Source organism: Brassica napus, chromosome A4 (assembly GCF_020379485.1).
Source record: "Brassica napus cultivar Da-Ae chromosome A4, Da-Ae, whole genome shotgun sequence".
In the NCBI taxonomy this organism is placed as follows: Eukaryota; Viridiplantae; Streptophyta; class Magnoliopsida; order Brassicales; family Brassicaceae; genus Brassica; species Brassica napus.
The window spans coordinates 21963979-21984366 of record NC_063437.1 but is presented as its reverse complement, the minus strand read 5'-3'; the positions used below and the strand labels follow the sequence as shown (position 1 = coordinate 21984366).

The following is a 20388-nucleotide window of genomic DNA, read 5'->3' as shown; positions in this document are numbered from 1 at the left end:
ACCGACGAGCCGACAAACGGGATACGTGTGATATTTGCAATCGCAGGAGTAACATACGCCACCATCAATGTGCGCAACCCAACGCTAACACCGAGCCCCGCGTTTTACCAATCTTGATTGAAACCCTTTTCTTCTTTTCTAAAACGTTCCCATTAACAAATAGATACGCAAACTTCATACTCATACAAAAAAATGAACACTGTATAAGATAAATGCGAAAACACAACTAACAAATGTTGTAGGTTAGTTCAATATATAGGTAGGTAAAACTGATACTATAAGGCTATAAGCCTATAAGCTACATGCATCCGATAGAGACCAGAGAACTACATGACCCACGATTGTAGAAAATAAAATTTATATTAAAAAAACCAAAATTGTTATACTAACAAGGGGAAAAACAAAATCATGGAAGCATGCGAAAGAAGAGCTAGGTTTGCAAGCAAATTATACGGGAGTGGGTCACTACTCATTCTTCCCCCATGGTACACCACACGTGCGTGCTTCTTCTTCTTCTTTTTCCCATTGAACAAAAAACAAGCAACTTAATTCTTGATATAAATTTACAAAACCTAGGTAAGAATTTAGAAAGGATAAAGCAAATTCTGTTTGGAAAATAGGTAAAGAAACAAAAAGAGAAATTCAAATCATGACTTTTCTTTTACCTTTATCTTTTTGTGTCATAGGGATCACCGCTGGTTATAAACATAAAAAAAAATTGATGAAGCATGCAGGAGTTATATAAATCAGGGACCTTAAGATTTAATATATTCCAGATTTAAAAAAAGATATTCCGAATTTGCTTTGGACCCACCAATTTTTATAATTAAAATAATTATTAAGTAGCCATTTTGTATATATACATAGGCACATCAATAATTGGTGCTACTAAGACCATCTTTAACCCTAACACTTCTAATGGATTGTTTAATCAATTTTTTACTAAAAAATGATTAAGCACCTTTCAAATACCAGCTTAATTAAGCACCCCTCAAGCACTTTTAATTTTATTAGGATATTTTTTTTTTGTTAAATCCAAAACTTATTAAACACTCCACTTAAGCACCCCGGTTAATTAATGGTGCTCTAATGTATTAAAATCAAACTTACTAAGGTGGTGATGAGAAAACGCAAATAAGGGTATATCCAGATACCTTGGGTTATAACAAAAATTAAGTTTAAAATAAATTCAGGACTCTACAGTATCTCTACCTTGAGAAGTTATTTAATTTATTTCGAATTTTTAAGGCAGGAACGCCGTATACGTGTTCATCTACCTTAAAATAAGCTTCATATGTTTTTTTTTACATAAATTTTTCTCTTGACAAGTATAATGACATATATTCAGTAGGTACTGTTTCGCAAGATGGAAAATATACAATATACATAGTGAGCTAGTGACGTTATATTATAGTTCTACACGTTTTGAGCGTTATTTGGATATTTTTCTTAGACTGAATCCCTTTTTATCTTTGTTGTTTTATAGCATTAATTCCACCATACGAAGTTGTACAAGAAGAATATACTAGCTGCGCCAGGCTTTTATCAGTTTTCTTTAACATATAATCAATCACATTCCAAAGGACAAAAGAAGATGTGAACACGGTCCATTAAATTCGGCCTTTTTCCATTTATATGATACGAATTTTCTTATTGTCCACCATTTTATTATTATTATTATTATTATTCATTCTTCAAAAGCATAGTGAATCACAATTTTTTTTAAAAAAATTGATGTAATAAACGACCTTGTTATTTACATATCCACCATCATCTACAATTACACCGAGGCAGTACTATGAAATTTGATTTGTATTTAGACTTCTTAATCCTCAGGTTACATCACTGCTTATATAATTGTGACTGAAATCAATATTCACGGACAACAGTCTCACCGTCCACAAATGTATCTTGGCTTGAGAAAGGAACACATCTTATCGGTGAGATATGTCTATGATATATCTTTAAGCTATTTAAAGAACTTTAAAAGGAATTTTTTTGTTTTAAAGAAAAAGACAAGTTTTATGTTCACATTAATATTCCCATGCAGCCAAAACAAACACCAACGCTTTTTTATTTATTTTCGTTCTCGTTCACACTAGCGCGTTAAAACCGGTTAACTATTGAACCAGTCAAAACCGGACGTATTAAAACTTTCACCGTGTGTTTTTTCTCTGACTAACGCGTTGACCAATGGCTACAATTTTGAAAAAACTTGGCCGGTGACCGGTTACTGTAACTTTCGTGTTGAATAACGACCTGCTACTGACGGTCAGCACCAAACCCAGCTCTCTCCATTTAAACAACACAATGACAAACATCATCAACTCCTGCACAATAATTAGTCCTCTCTCCTCTCTTCTTTCTCATCACCTCTCTTCTTTATTGGTTTATATTTTTTCTTGTCCATCTCTGTTCTGGCGCGGTACTCTGTTTAAGTTAACCGTACGTGTTTACAACTTTTTATTTACTTTCTTGGAAACTTGGAAAGAAAGCAATGGAGTTTACTAGTTTTTATCACCCGTCGTCTCTAAGCGTTTGGGAGTTTGGAGATTTGATGGCGGCTGAGAGGGATTCATTTGAGTTATTAGGTTCTCAGGACATTGCTGCTGCTTCACCTCATTCATTTCTTCTTGAAACGTTCCAACCGCAAACGCAACCGTTTGTTAAACTGCCTTCTGCTGATTCAACTATCTTTCAAGCTCCACCATCAAACGCGACTACAGATAAGTCAGTGACGTCAAGGGTGGAATCTTTTTGTTCGGATCATTTTCTGATAAATTCACCAGCGACACCTAACTCGTCCTCGTTTTCCTCGGCGTCAAGCGAGGCTGTAAACGAAGAGAAAGCTAAAAGAGAAAATCAAGAAGAAGAGGAACAAAATAAGAGTGATACTAATAAACAGTAAGAGTCTCATTTTGTCTCACTGAAAGTGAAGGAAAATTAATAAGTTCGAGAAATAGAGTTAGAGAGAAAATGGTTTCATAAAGTAAAGCATTTAAATGGATGTTTTATTGTGTATGAACAGGGTGAAACCAAAGAATAATAGCCTGAAGCGACAAAGAGAGCCAAGAGTAGCCTTCATGACAAAGAGTGAGGTTGATCATCTCGAAGATGGTTATCGCTGGAGAAAATATGGTCAGAAAGCTGTCAAAAACAGTCCTTTTCCTAGGTAAACAAACAAATGAGAATATGTTAATTAACCCTAAGTTTATGAAGTTAATTTTGTATATATAATATATGATGCTGTTTTGTTTTGTAGGAGTTACTACCGTTGCACAACAGCTTCATGTAACGTGAAGAAGAGAGTAGAGAGATCGTTCAGAGATCCAAGCACTGTGGTTACGACCTACGAAGGTCAACACACACACAATATTAGTCCACTCATGTCTCGTCCAGTCCCCGGTGGAGGCTTCTTCGGATCGTCAGGAGTTGCTTCAAATCTTGGTGGTAACTTTGGGTTTCCAATGGAGAGCTCAACACTAATATCTCCTCAGTTCCAACAGCTTGTCCATTACCACCAACAACAAGAAGTCTTGTCTTGTTTTGGAGGAGTCGGACAGTACGTTAACAGCCACACACATGGGTATGGTGATGATGAACGTGTGAAGAAGAGTCGAGGTTTGGTTAGAGATAATGGACTTCTTCAGGATGTTGTCCCGTGTCATATGTTGAAGGAAGAGTAGTTATAGTCTCTATGTAGTATTGTAATAATATGTATAAATTAAGGTTTTGTTTGTATAATTGTTTTAAAGAAACGGATCACTTCGTTTTCATGAGGCAGATGTAGATCTAAAATTCCTAAGGTAATGTCACCTACTGATGTTTTTTTTCAGCGATGCAACCATGCATAACTAGGCAAGAAAATTTTAGTTTACTGCAAAACTAAAATACTATTAAACATTGGTTGGTAGCATAGTTAACATGAATCGCAATCTAACAAGATAAACATGAATGGCAGTATTTTGGTAAATATGATTCGCTACAACTTTTGAATTGCATAATAATTTTATATATTACCGATCATAGTCTATATAAAATATATTTGAGGAAAAGAAAAACATAGCAGCGATAGTGGCAAGTCTTTTTAATGGTTGTGAAACATAGCAGCGATCAAAGATTGTGTATTCCCCTAAGTGCATAGACTTGTTGGAAAAGGGTAAAAAGAAGAACAAATCCCACAAATTAAGAAATGAACAAAAAGTAAAAAGCAGATTACCATGCATATTAACTTTTTTCTTTATGCTATTTTGCAGCCATGCGTGTGTGTGTATATGAAAATGTTCAATTGAACAGAACAAGGAAGGAAAAAAAGAAGAAGAAAAGAAAAACAAACTGATGAGGTTATACTACTTTTTGTCTAGTGAGTGCATGGCAACGCCATTGGATTTAGTATGTCTGTATTGACCTTTACGGTGAGTGATAATCCCAAACAGAAGGTACATAATCATTGTCCCAAACAAGGCCACGTTTGCAATCGAAAGCAAAAGTACATAAACTCTTGATGGTTTAAAAAGTATATGACCAAAAGGCAAACTTAGAGAGACCCACTGGTTCCTTAACAAAGAGAGTCAAGTGTTTACTACCAGAGACTTTTATGAATATAAGTTGCTTCATCAACTATCTTTGTTATAACTCACATGCATGACGTACTAAACTGTATCAAACGAAGATATGAGTTTCCTCATCTTTATCTTCATTACAGAAAGCATAAGGCTCATGTCTATCAATTATTGGCATTATATATAACATAATTATCAATAGTAGCACACACATCAGCGCAACACTTTCAGATTTTCTTTGACGCCAATTTTCTGTACATCTCGTCGACTTGTACCTGTATAATGAAACGTTAGGACTGAACGGAGCACACATTTATATTTATTAGTCTATAAATAACTAAATTTTTTAAGAAAAAACTGATCTACAAAAAAAGTGAAACAAAGAAAATTTGAAACCTGATAATACTTGAGCAGGTTGTTCCTCCGGTTCTTGAGCGTTGCAGTCACTAAGTCTCTCGCTACATCGAAAGGTTTTGTCTCCACCGTCACTGCTTTGATGTACTCAAACTTTCTTAGCTATATATATATTTTTTTTCAAATCCACGATTAGTTTCTGTTAGTAACTTTAACTGAAGAAATTTGATATAGATTAAATCAAACCAGGTTAAACAAACCTTGTTCTTCTCTGCCGTGGACTTCAGTTCTGAAATGATGTGCTCTTGAAACTCCGAGAGAGAACATAGTTCTTCGAATGGTTTAGTAAAACCAAGTTCTTTAGCCCACCGTTTTACGGTTTCTTGGTTTGGAACAATCACCGCGACAAGCATTGATTTGAAGCTGTCTCCATAAACCCATATCTAAGAATAAACAGACAACAACTAGATGAAAATTTAGGAGAAACCCTAAAAGGCTTGCTTGCTTGCTTTACAAGAAATCATGATTCAGAGTTCAGAAACTTACATCTTGGACAAGAGAGTTTTGACCGTAGATGTTTTCCAAGTTCTCAAGAGCAACGTACTCCCCTTGAGAGAGTTTGATCAAATTCTTCTTACGATCAATTATCTTAAGTACTCCATTTGATTGAATCTCACCAATATCTCCTGTAAAAAAGACCAACATGACCCACGTCAAGAACAATTTAGAGACCAGAATCAGAACAATAGATTTTTTTTTTATCCAGTCAGTCACCTGTATGGAACCATCCGTCTTTCATGACTTCTTGAGTAAGTTCAGGGTTCTTGTAATAACCAGAAAACAAACATTTTCCTCTTATACAGATCTCGCCTGCAGGATTTTCACCAAGTGGGTCGTAGCCCATTTCAGCCACCTCCTCAAGCCGTATCTCGTTGTAAACCGCCGGTATACCGACTGTCCCTAGCATACACATCTCGTCCGGGAAGCCCATAGCCGTTCCTCCAAGCGTCTCCGTCAGACCTATTCAAAACAATCACATCACCATTGACTTTCCTTGAGAAACACGAAACATAGAGAATAAACCCTAGAATGAGTGTATATACCGTAGCCTTGGACGACAAAGCAACAACAAGTAACTCTCAAGAACTCTTCAATCTCTGTGCTCAAAGGTGCTCCTCCAGATACAAGCAACCGGATTCGACCTCCCAATTTATCTCTAATCTTTAACATAAATAATAAAAAACCGTGACTTGTTTATGTAATGACCAAAAACAAAACTAAACTCTCAAAATATGAAGAAGAAAATTATTATTTTAACTGGTTTAAACCTTTCTGAAGGCTATGAAGTCAGCCATGGGTGAAGCTTTGCTATGAGAGTATCCACGATTTAACCATGCAAGCTTACTGCATCATCCATCATTTTGTTTTGCAATGTTACATCATTAGAGAACATAGAAGTAAGAAGAAAATAGAGCATTTAACGATGAAGTTGCTTACTGCTTGTAGAGAGCATTGAAGATAAATCTCCTTCTCGGGTTAAGTTCCTGAAGAGCCTTTTGAATACCCTCGTGGATTCTCTCAAACACTCTTGGAACTCCAGCTAGATAAGTTGGTTTCAATTCTTGAATGTCATCGCGTAACACATTCAAATCCTACGCAAAACACATCAACATGTATATATTCAAGTCTCTTAGTGATTCCTTTATCTATCTTATTCCACAATTTGATGAATATTTGTGTTTCTTAAGAGATTAACATACTCCATGGTAATAGCCAATGGAAGCCCCTTTGCGGAAGAAGTATTCTTCATTCATACGGTCAAGAATGTGAGCCAACGGCAAGAAGGAGAGATACACATCCTCATCTGTCATCTGCTTGTATTTGACCGACCCAAAGAAAATAGAGGATTAAGACAACGTTTACTGGCAATTCCTTATGCATTTTAAGCAGAAACACAAGATAAATAGTTGTAAATGTAATGGTGTTAGTCTAATAGTACTTTTTTAACATTCAAGAAGTTTTGTTTTTGTTCCTTGGATTAATTTAAACACGGATATATTTTTGGTATTTTGTTAAAGACGATTCATACATATAGTTTACCTTGTCTTCGAACTGGTCCATGAAAAGATCCATGCCAACAATGTAAGTGGCCACAGCTTCATGAGTCAAAACCACACCTTTAGGGTCACCACTCGTGCCGCTCGTGTACATTATGGTGCATATATTAAACGGCTTAGGCGGGGTAGTCTCTTCCGGTTTCTCACATCCCTGCTCAATCAGTCAACAAAAAGATATTTTATCATCAGTCATCAATGCATATGTGTGTGGGACTTAACTCATTTATTACTGTGCATATGCACAATAAATCAAATGCCGTAAGTTAGGTCAACATGTGCCTGTTATTAAATACCTCAAAGAATGGTCCGACTATTTCATATCCCTTATATATTAAAGGAGAAGCATTGTAATAAATACATTCACACTATAATAAACACGTGGCAGTCTCACAATGATTTGATAATAAATATGCTAACGCGTTCACATTATATTCATAAATGTGTTCACACTATATACTTTATATTTTTAATATAAAACTCATATGCATGGTTTCAATAAAACTTTGGATTTTTCGTTTCGAATCAAAACAAATAACGAATCAAAATCTAAACTATATATATTATTTTTATTGTTTATGGATAAAGTCAGGCAAAACATTTCTAAATTTTGATTCGATTTGTTATCCGTTTTGATTTGAACAAAAAAATATGGATATCCGTAACTCTACGAAGCAAATCAGTTACTAAAATACAATTAAAAAAAATCACAAATTCCAATATTTTTAGGAACGGATATCAAATTTGATATGTTATATGCATATATATACATATATGTACAAAATTATATATATGTTATATATATTATACTCCCTCCGTTTTTTATTATAAGTCGTTTTAGAGAAACTTTTTTGTTCCAAATTATATGTCGTTTTCGGTTTTCTATGTAAAATTTATTAATAATTAATGTTGTATGACCAATGGTAATATATCTTATATTTTTCTATTGATTGAATTGTGGTTAGGTAAATAGTTAATGATGTTTTTGTTTAGAAAATATAAAAAATTAATGGTTTTCTTAATCTACGTGTATAGCTGTAAAACGACTTATATTAAAAAACGGAGGGAGTAGTTTATATAAGTTTACAATATTTTATGAATTAAATTTATTATAATAGGTATTAAAGTTTAAAAAGTTAAATAATATTTTATTTTGTAATAAAATGTTATTATTAAATTTTTCAATTATTTTATAAATTTTATTTTATTTACAGATCAAATAGGATATTCTTTAAAATTCTAAATCATTTCGGTTATCAGAGTCACCGACTATCCAGGTGGCTAAAGATTGAATCGACTTGAATGCTTCTAAATACCAAGATATTCGATCTGTGTCCACCTCTATTTACGGATACAATTGATTTTTCTTTATATGAAAAAATTTCAGTAAAGTCAAGGCCTTTTTAATTTTTAATTAATTTTAATTTTATCTTTCATGTATTATTTAATATTATTTAGAACAAAAATATCATTTAATATTAATTAACAATATCTTTATATATTTGTCATTTATTCTTATATACTTTTACATACATATACATGTGCACCTTGATGTGAGCACTTTATAAGTATTTACCACCACTAAAGTATCTATTTTTTTTTTGAAGTTAAAATATTTTTTTCTTAATGCTTCTTTCACTACCGACCAAATTGTAGTGAAATGATTTGTTTTAATAATTTTTTTTTCTTTTTCTTGAACTATTATCCGCTTACAAACTATGATATGAAACCATTGGTTCGACATGAAGATTATCTAAAATTTATAACATGAAAATAAACAAATAATAGTAATTTTTGGTTTTTACCAAAAAGACTAAAAAATCAAACATTCTAACAGAACAAACCAAAATAAATATTAATTTAAAATAATAGTTATATTTTAGGAGATTAAAAACCAAAAAAATAACTTAAAATCGAACCGATATCATATTTAATATGTCTTTATTAAAAATAACAAAACTAATAATTACATCCCGCGCAAGGCGCGGGTTATTACCTAGTAGATTGTAGTATTGTACTAACGTAAAGTTACATAACTATTCTTTTAGAAAATAAAACGAGAGACGAACCATTTGGAGAAAATCGAACCAAGAGTACGTTTTGACTCCGACTTCTGAAGCCTTGAGGTTATGCTCTTCGCTCACATTAGTGAAGGAAACTATAGCTTTTAGCCGTCTAGCACATTTGCAGTCTGGCTCAAGAAGCTAAATATCAGTAACATACAAAATTTATCATTCACGTACATAGTATATTAAATGTATGACTATTATTGAAAGTAATTTTCAAAGATCTTAACCCCTTTAATCTTGGTCTCTTGGACGAATACAAAATCGATTTCCGCGTGATCAACGATATAATCCACTGCTCCAGAACCTACAGAACAATATTTTTTGTTTAACTCATGTGTCAATAACTCTGAGCCGCAACACTACAATAAAATACTGTAAAATTTAACCTACCCAAGGTATCATATAGAGGTACACAGATTAGAGTGTGAGCCGCACATGCCTAAATGTATCCACAAAATTCGTATAAATTTTGTAAGAAACTTTAATATATAAAAAAAGAGAATTTTTTAATCAAAAGAGATGGACCTCCATTGCTATGATCCACTGAGGACAATTAACTCCATAGATCCCCACTCGACACCCCTACATATATGCATACACCATTTTGTTTCAATATATATTTTAATCTCCAAGAACACTAAGAATAATGAGTTTGTTTTTAGAAAGAGGTGTGTAAAAAATGTTTACAGGCTCAGCTCCAAGAGCACGTAATGCAGAGCCAATCTGTAGAACTTCTTCGTATGCTTCCTTGTAAGTTTTCCACATATACGGTCCAACCTAACCGATCCGTACACATACACTTATAAAACAAATATATATATTTTATTTTTTTATAAAACAAATATTTACACATAACTTTTTATCTTTTTAGTAAGAAGACTTTAAAAGATCACCTTCTCATCGACGATTCGACGCCATCCAAGCATCTTGTTGTCAGGGAATTTCTTGACTGATTTACTAATAAAACCCAAAAGAGATTTATCAACAATAGTTACATACAAAAGACGATAACAGTTTTGTTAATAGTAATATACCTGAAAATGTCCCAAGCAGTGGTTATATCAGAATCTATTGGAGGAAAACCTTTTTCCGACAAAAGATTCCGGTACACCGGACCTACCGACGGCTTCCCGTTTTCCCCTCTCACTCCATCTTCCACCTTCGCCGCGAAAGACTTCATTCTTTCTTTTGTTTTTCGTTCTTTCAAGAGAAGCTCTAAATCTAATTTTTCTTTATGTAAAATAAATGAAATAAGACGGTGTTAATATTTGAGATATTTAACACTGCCAGAATTGATGAATGGTACAAAATTTTAGGAACTAAATGTTAAATGTAGTAAGAGAATCACTGAAAGAGTAAAACTTTGTTACAAAATGACGAAAATAAGAAAATGAGGGAATATATCATATAGTTTTGCATTTGTGGATTAAAGTTTCCTGAATTAATCTGCTTGCGTATTCCGTACGTTAGTTCTATTATACAAAGTAAATTAATGGCATTTACTTGTCACCGGTCCGATCCACCTAACCATACCGAGCAGAAACCCAAAGTTTTATGTATTATTATAAAAAACCTAAGATAACTACTTCATTCAGATTTGAAACAAATTTGGTTTCCTATATTGTGATTTGATAAAGGATTTCATATTCAGAGAAAAATAATAAGTTAAATAACATAAATCGAGTCTCCGTTATTTTCACCGGCCGTTTAACATCAACTAAACTTATAATTAATAATGTATCATAAACTAATTCACTAGTCACGCCTTAAACGTGAACAACCCTGGCTTCGCTCTCTTTATCCCTCTTTTCACCATGTTCTTTACAATACTACACAATTTTATGACTGGAGAATTTAATGAATATATGAAAAACTCTGCAAATAACAAATATGAAAGTGATGTAGTTGTAACTTGTGACGTTCTCTAGCAGACCTAGACATCTTCATACTTTAACACTCATTATATTTTTTTCTTAATACAAGGATAAACAGAAGAATAATGATTTTAGGCTCTCTCGTTCCAACGTTTTAAAAAGAAATATAAAGAAACCATCAAAATTGTTCTGATCTAAAATACCAAAGAGTGAGTTACTCTCAAAGACACATTTGTCTTTTTTCTTTCATAAAAGGACACATTATGTCTGAAGCACACAATTCATGAAACTAAGATCTTTTTTTTGACCATTATGCCCTTTAGCTTTACGTGTAGTTAGCAAAAAAAAAAAGAATTAGTTACTTTCTTCTAGTTAGTTAAGTTAGGAAAATAGTTGGATTATTAATGTTTTTTTCCAAACTGAAATATCTTCTGTCTCTGTCGCAAGCTTCACTTGATTCATTTTCTTCGTGGATCTTCTCACCTTCGACTGCAACTCGTGGCAACCAAGCTTGGCGGCTTCTCTCCCATTACAATCTCCAGCCACTGTACTCCAACCAACAGTTCTCAACCGCAAACCTCCTTTGTTGCGTATGCTTCATATCCTCCGTGATTCACCTGTCTTGAGCTCTCTCTTTTCCGCCGCAGCTCGTCGCGTCTGTCTCAGGCCACCAGACCATCTCCGTCGTCTTGCTCTGCCGACGGTGTCATGCTCGGATTCAAGCCTCGTCGTGCTCATCATCGCTGTCTCTGTCTCGTCACATAAGAGATCAAGCAACAATGGTGGATTTTCAATAATTTTCAGATTTGGTCCTTCACTTTTTGATTTCTTTCGATTGTTTTGCAGAAATGTCCTCTTAAATTAACACCAAACTTTCAGTTGTGCAGTTTAGACCCCAATAAATTTTATTTCTCTACTTCTGCTTCACAATCCTCAAATTATAGTTTTCTACCAATAAAAGGACAACAACTATGTTCTTATACTTGATGTCTCTCTCTTTTATCAATCATGAATAAAATAAAGAAGTTGTAGCATGGATTGGAGACAGGTTTTTGTAACATTTTTTTATGGATACGTCTTTGTGGACGAGTGTTATGTGGACAGATGAATTGTGGACGAGTGTTATATGGATAGACGAATTGTGGACGAGTGTTAACATTGTGGACAGTTTTCTGGTGGATATATATGTTGTGGACAAGAGTCATGTGAATGTGTTCTTATAAACAAGTTTGTAGTGGACCTGTTCTTATGGACAAGCTCTTACAATTATAGTTGTGTAACTATGACTGTTTGTGAACATGTTATTGTAGACAAAGATCGTGTTTGAAGTTTAATCTATCTAGGGTTTGTGTTGTTTGTTTGAAGATAATCCATCTAGAGAACATATTGTATTGTGACGTTTTGAAAGAGAGAAAGGGATTAAGCTTTTTGTGTGGACGCAATTCAATGGACGCAATTTATGTAGACAAGCTTCTGTGGACAAGCTTCTGTGGACATAATTTATGTGGACACAAAAATGTTATAATGTTTTTGTGGACAAGTTTCTATGGACAAAATATATTTGTATCCATATATATATTTTTGATATTTTATAAATTTTTATTTTATTAAATAATATTTAATGGACATAGCAAGTGTGGATATGAGTTGATAAGAAAATTATTCTTACGTAAAGTACATAATTAAAAGTTTGAGACGAAATCAAGAGGATCTATAAGTAAATTAAAGAATGTTGGGGTCAAATTGCAAAAATCCAAAAATGGGAGGACTATATGTGTAAAATAGAGTAATTTGACCATTGTTTCTTTTAGAGCTTTCTCTCTGCAACAGAAGCCACCATGAAGAGATAAAAACTTAGATCCAAGGCAACTACCTCGAGTTCATCCACGTCGAATCCCAAGTTCATCCACGGAAAATCACGAGCTAATCCACTGAAAAGGATGAGCGACATGTGAATCAAACTTAGATCCAAGACAGCTTTGTGGATAGTTCATTTGTGGACAAGGAAATTGATGGACATGAAAAGGATGGGCGACATGTGAATCAAATGTTGCAGGAGATACATCGGTTTTGCTGTCTGCTTAAGAAGAAAATCAAAACTTTATTTATTTCTTATCTTCTTGTATATCAATTAGAAACAAGGATGAAAGAGAAAAAAAATTTGTAGATGAAATTCTCATAGTTCAATTAGAAGCAAACCTTGGATGTATTCGTCGGCGAAGATCTAGAATCACCCAAGCTGAAATTTCAGAATCGACTTTCCTTAGCTCCCAATCTGAGGTTTCCATGAATTCGAGATTTAAAAAATAAAGTGGTGAAAGATAAAGATTCGACAACAAAAATTAGTAATTTAGAATTATAAAAAAAAAAATCTACAAATTTAGTAAAGTAGAAGAATATTTAGAAGGATACGAAAGATGAGAGATGAAGATGATGATAGATGGAGGCATGATTAAGTTTAGGGAATTAAAAAATATGAAACTAAAAGGTGAAAGTTAAATGGAATTATATTGAAAATAATTTTGACACATGTTATGACATCTTCTTTTTAGTTGAAGGGCAATTCAGACAAATGAACATAAGAAAGTGTTCTCTTAACTCAATATGTCTTTATGTGTAATTGATAACTCATAATGTGTCTTGGAGGGTAAATGTTTCAATACCAAAAGCACAAAAGAAATAAAATAACTTGAAGAAAAGCAAATATTAAGCAACCGACCTTTTAGCTCAGTTGGTATAAGAAAGGATTGTAGTAGTTTGCAGAAGATCTTTAGATCATGTCGGATTATTTTTCACCGGCTTGAAGCTTTGTTTTAATATATATATCTTTGTGTATGAATCTCTTAGAAATGACCAGAGAGAAAGAATATAAGTTGAGGACCTGAGAAATGGTTGTTAGTTTGTAGTTTGTAGTTTGTAGTTTATACAATAATAATAAATGAGTTTGTTACAGAAAAAATGATAAAGAAGAATAGAAAGAAAAAAATGAAACAAGAAAATTGATTGATCCACCCAAATATATTTCATTAATTAATTCTTGTCTTGTATAGCTAGGGTGTAGACTTGTAGTTCGCCAATAGTTAAAATTTCCATAAATCTTAAACTTCTATTTTACTTCTTTTTTTAACACAAAACTACTATTTTACATTAATTGAAATTACGTCCATGAACATATTTTTTTTATTGATTAATAAAGCATATAATCATTTGACGTTTGTGACAAGCTTTTTGACATTTTCCAAAACTAATTTAATCAAAGTTGTTTTAAGAAAAAAAAAATTTGCACAGATTTAATAATACAGTTGCATTGGTTTAAATTTACTAATCCCTTAAACTCGTGTTTTGGACATGATGACTGTAGGTTCTTGTGTTTTAGACTGGTCTACACTTGATAAAACTTGGAATCACAAGTGACAAATTTATTCTTGGGACAATTAAAAATAGTGCAGCGTCACCGGCGAAACATGCAAATGAAATAGTGAATCAGTAGTGAGAACATTTTTAGAGATCAGAAGCTTTCAATTTTCTAGGCCGCTTATGAGCTGGTGAAGGAGTGTCTGCCTGCCTTCCAGGACCCTGTACGATTCACAAAACATATTGTTACTGAGATCTTAGTGTTATATATATATGCTGAGAAATCAATATGAAAAGAAAGACCAGACTCTCATCTGCATTACCTTGCGCTTCGGTTCCTTCTTGATTGGTTTTTCAGCTGAAATTCCTAAACGCAGACACACAAATTGCAAGTTAGAGATGGTTAAGTAGTAAATACAATTCTGAAACAAAGAAGATAAGGAAATATACCTCCAAAACTGAATGGCTCAGATGCGAAAACACGATCCTGATCAAATACAAAACGATCAGAGATATATATCCGCAAGAAGATGAAACTTCAGTAATAATTGGCGTTCAAGTTATGATGCTGACCTTTGGAGTATCTGGCATTGCGGCATATGACCCTTCACGCTGTGATGAGCCTTCTGATTCTTTATACTGTAGCTGAAATTACGTGACAATAAAAGGAAACAAGTTAGAAAAAGAAGTGGGCTGTATATTTGTGAACTCTATATAGATTACCTGCTTCTGAAGATTCAGTAGTGTTAGAATTTCTTTCCGTAATTCAAGATGCTCATCACATACCGTTTTTGTAGGAACCTTTGGCTTTAAATTAACCTGTAAAACAGAAACTCTATATTCTCAAAAATCCATTTTGCATAATCTCAAAAGAAGCAGCTCATAAGAAGCTAGCCTCTATCCAAACCCAAAATACCCATAAGTTAGTAGTAGAAGACATGCAGAAGCTACCTTCAGTGAGAGAGAGCGCCCTTTATAATGTACAATTAGTTAAAGTCTCATTGCTCAGTCAACGGGCATGATATTTAAATAAATAGAAAGAGTTAAACAGAGCAGGAAAGCAAAAACAAACCCCGAGATCTTGCAGAGTCTGCTCAACGCGCTTGATCGTTCGAAGACCAACAGCAGAGCTTGCAGCTTGGACCATTTGTTCAAGTCCATAGGTTCTCAAGTACACATGAAGCTGGAAATTTGTCAGAAATCAGATGAATGGAGACTCAAATGAAAAAAAAAAAGGAAAGAGATGAAGAGAGAGACGATCACCATGCGTAGAGAAGCAAGGGTAGAAGCATAATCTGCCATAGTTAGTGTTGATGGAGCCACGGCAGTTGCAGGAAGTTGAGAATTGGAAGATGGAGACGCTGGACCTCCATCAGCTTTATCAAGACCGATATTCTCATTCCCAGACACATCAGGGCCTGCCGCACGCTGGACAACCAGAAAGACCAATCGTTATAGAGACAAGATGATGAGGATTGAGTTCTAATATGCGTCTAAGGTAAAAGGTCATCTTCAATCACCGTAAGCAAAAAAATTCTACTGTTATTTAGTTAGTAGGAGTGAGTATATTGATTTTAAGACAGCACTTACACGTGCAGCCAAACGCATCTCTGTGATTCTTTTAGCCTCAGCAAGAATCTGTAGTTACGAGAGAGGGTAAGATAAAGCAGAGAACTATTCTTATATTTTCTAAATGCATGTTTAGTCAAAAAAAATTAAAGAGAAAAACCTCAGCATCTTTCTTCTCCTGGTGTCTACTCTGGGACAGGACCATTGACAATGCACGTTTGCGCTCTCTATCGCGTGTCATATCATATGGCTCCTGTTACAGCAAATATATTGAAAAACAGGTTTTTAGAGATAATGTTCTCTCCAGATAACATAACTAGGATAAGATTGCTAAAACAACAACTATTTTATAGCTCAGAAGATATATATATATAAAAGTGGAAACTGACTGACCTTCATCAGAGGATGGTTTGCCAAATCTGCTGGAGACTGAGCTCTAGCACGCAGCAGGGCCCGAGTCACTACAACAAAAGAAAGAGAATTCTCAGTCCTCGTGTTTACTAACAAACGAAGGGGCAAAAGGGTGAAAACAAACCAGTATAGTAACGATCCTTCAATTCCTCAAGAGTCCGGGATAATGGGAAGCGATCAGCAATGAGAGTGAAACGGAGATCAAACCTTTCACACAATTCAAACAACTGATCTGTCTCCTCCTTGGTCCACACCTACAAGTTGGGAATCAACCAAGTCAACATTAACCAAAGAAAGAAAGAATGCTCTTCGGTGGGCAGGGCACTTACAGGGTCCGTTAAATGATTCTCATAATCATCGTCCGTGTATTTCGAGATATCAACTGACTGCATTTTCACCCCAGAAAGCATTCATACATTAAATATATATATATATGTCAGAAGAAGCATAAACGAAGAAAGTAACTCAAAGGAGACTGTGTAATAGACAGTCATCAAGGGGATATAAAACAAGTACCTTGTTATATTTGGCAAAGGAATAGTCAGCTGTTGGTGGAACACCATTTACCACTCTAACCTGTGAAGACAAAAGAAATGGCATTAGAAAGAAGGAAATGCTCAAACTTTCACAACAGATAGGGAGGGAACTTATTACCCAATGGTAAAGCTGCAAATCATCTTTCCTAGCGGAACTTTTGATGGGAAGCCATTGCCAAGCAACCTGAAGGAAGGAAAGAACATCATCATCAAACTCATAAGAAGAAGAATCATCTAATAAATTTGGTGACCTTCTCATCAGGTGGAGGAGGTCGCTTTAAGTGGGTAACATCAATTGAAGGCATAAGAGGCGCAACACCACCCGTAAGCGCATAAACCTGCGATTCAACAAAGACGACATAATAATATTAACAGCTCGAGACTGAAAAATCAATCCTGAGCTCACCTCGCGTGAAATGCCATCGGGTTTTCTATGAGACTCCTTCTGGGGTCGAGCTTTCTTTTCGTGGCTTAAAGACAGTGGAGTCTTCGGCAACCCGAGAATGTCTTTCGCGTCCGTACCACCCATTCAACGGGTACCTATCATCCAATCCAGAAGCAATACGATCTTCGATTCGATTCGATTCGATTCGATTCAGAAGTTAGGGTTTCCAATTTCGCCGAGGATTTGGGGATTTTTGAGCGCCAAATAATGCTTAAAAACCTTTGGACTCGCTTAGTGAGTTCACTTATTTTTTCCACTTATTAGTAGTTAAACGGCGTCGTTTCCGGAATCGACCCTCTTCGGCTTACGTTAGCCTATCTAGTAATGTTTTTCCTACAGTCAACCTGAACGAAATAAATACTGATTTTTTTACAATTTTTTTTATTACGCCCAAATGTTATTATTGAAATAAAACTTTTATTATGTAGACAAACACACATAGTTTTCCATGACATATATGAAATTAAGAAGTTGACAAAAAATATGAAATTAAGAAACATAAAAGTTTTCTATACAGGTTTACTGACCAAAATGCTAAAGTTACCCAAAAAGGAGAATCTAGAAGGTTAGTTCAACCATAGTTGACCAGTGCGAGAAAGGATTAGATCATATAATATTTTCATAAAGCTCCTTTTTAAAAATCAAATAAGAATATATCTTCTCCTCCTCTCATTGTTTCTTGCTGAAGATGAACTCTTTTCTTTCTCTTCCACATCAAAACCATGTTGTGAAAAGACCATAATGCCACACTTACAAACTCCCTCTTGGCACTCCTGCAATGGTACTTTAGTAAATCAACATGTACTTACTAAAACTAGTTTCTATTATGTCTTCCACGTTGTCCTGTCTTGTTTCAGCATTCAACGATGGTGGTTAAGACTATACACACACTGAACCAAGCGCACACACAAACGCACGTATATATGTTTTGTGTGTGTTTGTCTTTGCACTTAAAATTGATTAGATACGTAATTAAAAGTTAACCAAAGCATCGTGTGACGTCGGATACTCATGGCGTCGATAGTGATGTTCTTTAGAGCCCTCATGAGTTGCCGTCTTACGCCCAAAGAGGAGCCAGAGTCGGCGGTGACTTCTTTGTCAACGTTGAAACTTTACAGAAATGTCGCCGGAGACGAGAACACGACGAGAACGAGTATTTCGGTCGTTGACGCATCGCATGGCATCGATAATCACGAGTTTACTATCGAAACTACGGGTGGGATCAACGATATGGATGAAAGGTTTTATTGGATCATCGTCAAGAATCACTTGTTCTTGTAAGTTTGTAAAGATATTTATAAACAACGTGAGTCCTTGCATAATTTTATGTTTTATCGTGTTACGTATCATTGAATCGACCATGCATATTTCTCATGAGGTATATGAGCCTTTTGGACTACCAAATTGTATCTGTGCGCTTTTAGATATTGAGGAATAATTTATATGGAAATAACTCATGCGTTGTAACAATTTGAACCAAGTTGGGTTCTACCAAGATCACTTTGATGAAGGTTGCTATAAAAGATGTTATTTTTTCGGTTATATCTGAATCTGATCCTAGTGGGGGTGATTTTGTAATAATCAATGATTTAACCATCAAGTAAAACAAATAAGTCATGTTCTGACGAGTGTTATTTAGCGTGTTTGCATGTTTTGTCGTAACTAAAACGGACCAGCTCAAATATATACGAACTGATTCGAGTTAGTTCTCTTGACGATTAGAAACGTTATATTATTGAATAATTCACATATATCACAAATCACAGTTATCCTCACGTACGTGATGATCAGATCTTAGTTTAAACGGGAAAAGAAAAAAGAAAACATATTAAAATAAGTCAAGATTCGTATACCAAGGCCGTATCTAAAATGGCATCACGCACGAATGACTATTACACCTAACGTGACGCAGTTGAATTCCTCGTTACGTATCATAATCGTAAATTTCCTTAATTATACGAAAAGGATGTGGTCTCGTGGCAGAACTGGTCCTGCAAGAACCAAAAACTCTCATCATCGGTCCACATGTTGTCTCCATCATCACAGCCCCAATCGTTTAACTCCAAGAAACCCGTTTGACCCGCCGGATCATAACCAGACCCGTTCACTACCCTGTCTTGAACGTCCGATAACGTCTCAGCTGGCGAGTTCGAAGACGTTGCGCACAGTTCCGAAGCCTGCACGAATTGATGACGATGCTGGTCCGGGTTTAAAACAAAACCTGGCTCGACCGGAGTCTGTTTGTCGATAGGTTGACCTGGGTCGGTGATCACTGACTCCACTGGGTCATACGTGGGGGATGGTGTTTGGGCGTTGATTCTTTCCATTAATCTAGGCATCCAAACATTTTTCATTGTCTCCTTGAAAAGATTGCTATTAACATCGCATCTAAGGTGTTTAGCTTGTTTTTGCACACGAGTTCTCCAATAATTCTTTATTTCATTATCTGTTCTTCCCGGTAGATATTGTGCAATCTTCGACCACCTTATATTTTTTAAGAAAAAACCAAACAAACAAATATTTATAACCGTACAAAAATAATATTTTCTATAGAAGTGTTAACTAGTAAATGGGGAAGCAAGTATTTACATTTGCATCTTTGGTAACATACCTATTGCCCCAGAGAGAATGGAGTTTGAGGATCATAAACTGTTCTTCGAGAGTGATGTTGCCTCGTCTAACATCTGGCCTCAAGTAGTTAAGCCATCTTAACCTGCAACTCTTACCAGTTCTCTTAAGCCCTGCATGTTTGAACATATAGTATATAAACATTTATGTCTTTGCAACTGTCTCTATAATTTAATGTTTCACTTGGTTATACACATGGCCGATCCCGTGTGTATATTAGAGACTGGTGACTAATTTGATACCTGAGGAACGAGCGATATGGTTCCAGCGAGCATCACCGTGGATGGCGACGAAGTTGACGAGAATAGCATCTTCTTCCTCGGTCCATGGACCTTTCCGTACATCAGAATCTTCTTCATGAGCTGGTGAGTTTAAGTTTTGCTCGTAATTTTCCATTTCTCTTTTATTTTAATGAGAGAAAAGGAAACAGAGAAAGAGATGGTGTGAAATGTGGATTAAGCAATATGTGATT

General features: G+C 34.9%; 5 protein-coding genes across 7 annotated transcripts; 2 read left to right on the top strand and 3 right to left on the bottom strand.

Annotated features, from left to right (window-relative positions):
- The first annotated feature begins 1802 nt into the window (after nt 1-1802).
- Nucleotides 1803-3847, top strand: LOC106392333 (WRKY transcription factor 23). The gene is made up of 3 exons (XM_013833149.3): nt 1803-2904; nt 3029-3172; nt 3263-3847. The coding sequence occupies exons 1-3, from the start codon at nt 2498-2500 to the stop codon at nt 3684-3686; spliced, it is 975 nt and encodes a 324-aa protein (XP_013688603.2). The 5' UTR covers nt 1803-2497; the 3' UTR covers nt 3687-3847.
- Nucleotides 3848-4423: 576 nt separating this feature from the next.
- On the bottom strand, nt 4424-13941 carry LOC106392332 (long chain acyl-CoA synthetase 1). The gene is made up of 18 exons (XM_013833148.3): nt 13693-13941; nt 10134-10329; nt 9993-10056; nt 9787-9876; nt 9625-9681; nt 9490-9538; nt 9327-9403; nt 9100-9234; nt 7017-7184; nt 6677-6787; nt 6414-6568; nt 6245-6320; nt 6020-6137; nt 5691-5936; nt 5463-5602; nt 5177-5359; nt 4959-5078; nt 4424-4837 (listed from the first exon to the last, which is right to left on the bottom strand). Exons 2-18 carry the CDS (start codon nt 10277-10279, stop codon nt 4790-4792), a joined length of 1983 nt encoding a protein of 660 aa, XP_013688602.1. The 5' UTR covers nt 10280-10329; nt 13693-13941; the 3' UTR covers nt 4424-4789.
- Nucleotides 13942-14280: 339 nt separating this feature from the next.
- On the bottom strand, nt 14281-17516 carry LOC106392334 (SWR1-complex protein 4). 3 transcript variants are annotated; one of them, XM_048778858.1, is made up of 16 exons: nt 17250-17516; nt 17095-17181; nt 16962-17027; nt 16824-16883; nt 16637-16693; nt 16432-16561; nt 16290-16357; nt 16057-16149; nt 15918-15965; nt 15591-15755; nt 15400-15510; nt 15051-15146; nt 14901-14972; nt 14778-14814; nt 14651-14694; nt 14342-14549 (listed from the first exon to the last, which is right to left on the bottom strand). In XM_048778858.1, the coding sequence occupies exons 1-16, from the start codon at nt 17370-17372 to the stop codon at nt 14475-14477; spliced, it is 1332 nt and encodes a 443-aa protein (XP_048634815.1). In that variant the 5' UTR covers nt 17373-17516; the 3' UTR covers nt 14342-14474. The 3 variants fall into 3 exon arrangements, with proteins under 3 accessions (XP_048634814.1, XP_048634816.1, XP_048634815.1); XM_048778857.1 differs by having other exon boundaries at nt 14281-14549; nt 16824-17027; nt 17250-17514; XM_048778859.1 differs by lacking the exons at nt 16432-16561; nt 16637-16693; nt 16824-16883 and having other exon boundaries at nt 14281-14549; nt 16290-16336; nt 16946-17027; nt 17250-17514.
- A 239-nt stretch (nt 17517-17755) lies between these two features.
- Nucleotides 17756-18803, top strand: BNAA04G26940D. Its single transcript, XM_013835985.3, has one exon. The coding sequence runs from the start codon at nt 18300-18302 to the stop codon at nt 18567-18569; it is 270 nt and encodes an 89-aa protein (XP_013691439.1). The 5' UTR covers nt 17756-18299; the 3' UTR covers nt 18570-18803.
- Nucleotides 18804-19006: 203 nt separating this feature from the next.
- LOC106395626 (transcription factor MYB78) lies at nt 19007-20388 on the bottom strand. The gene is made up of 3 exons (XM_048778860.1): nt 20159-20388; nt 19900-20029; nt 19007-19772 (listed from the first exon to the last, which is right to left on the bottom strand). Exons 1-3 carry the CDS (start codon nt 20310-20312, stop codon nt 19238-19240), a joined length of 819 nt encoding a protein of 272 aa, XP_048634817.1. The 5' UTR covers nt 20313-20388; the 3' UTR covers nt 19007-19237.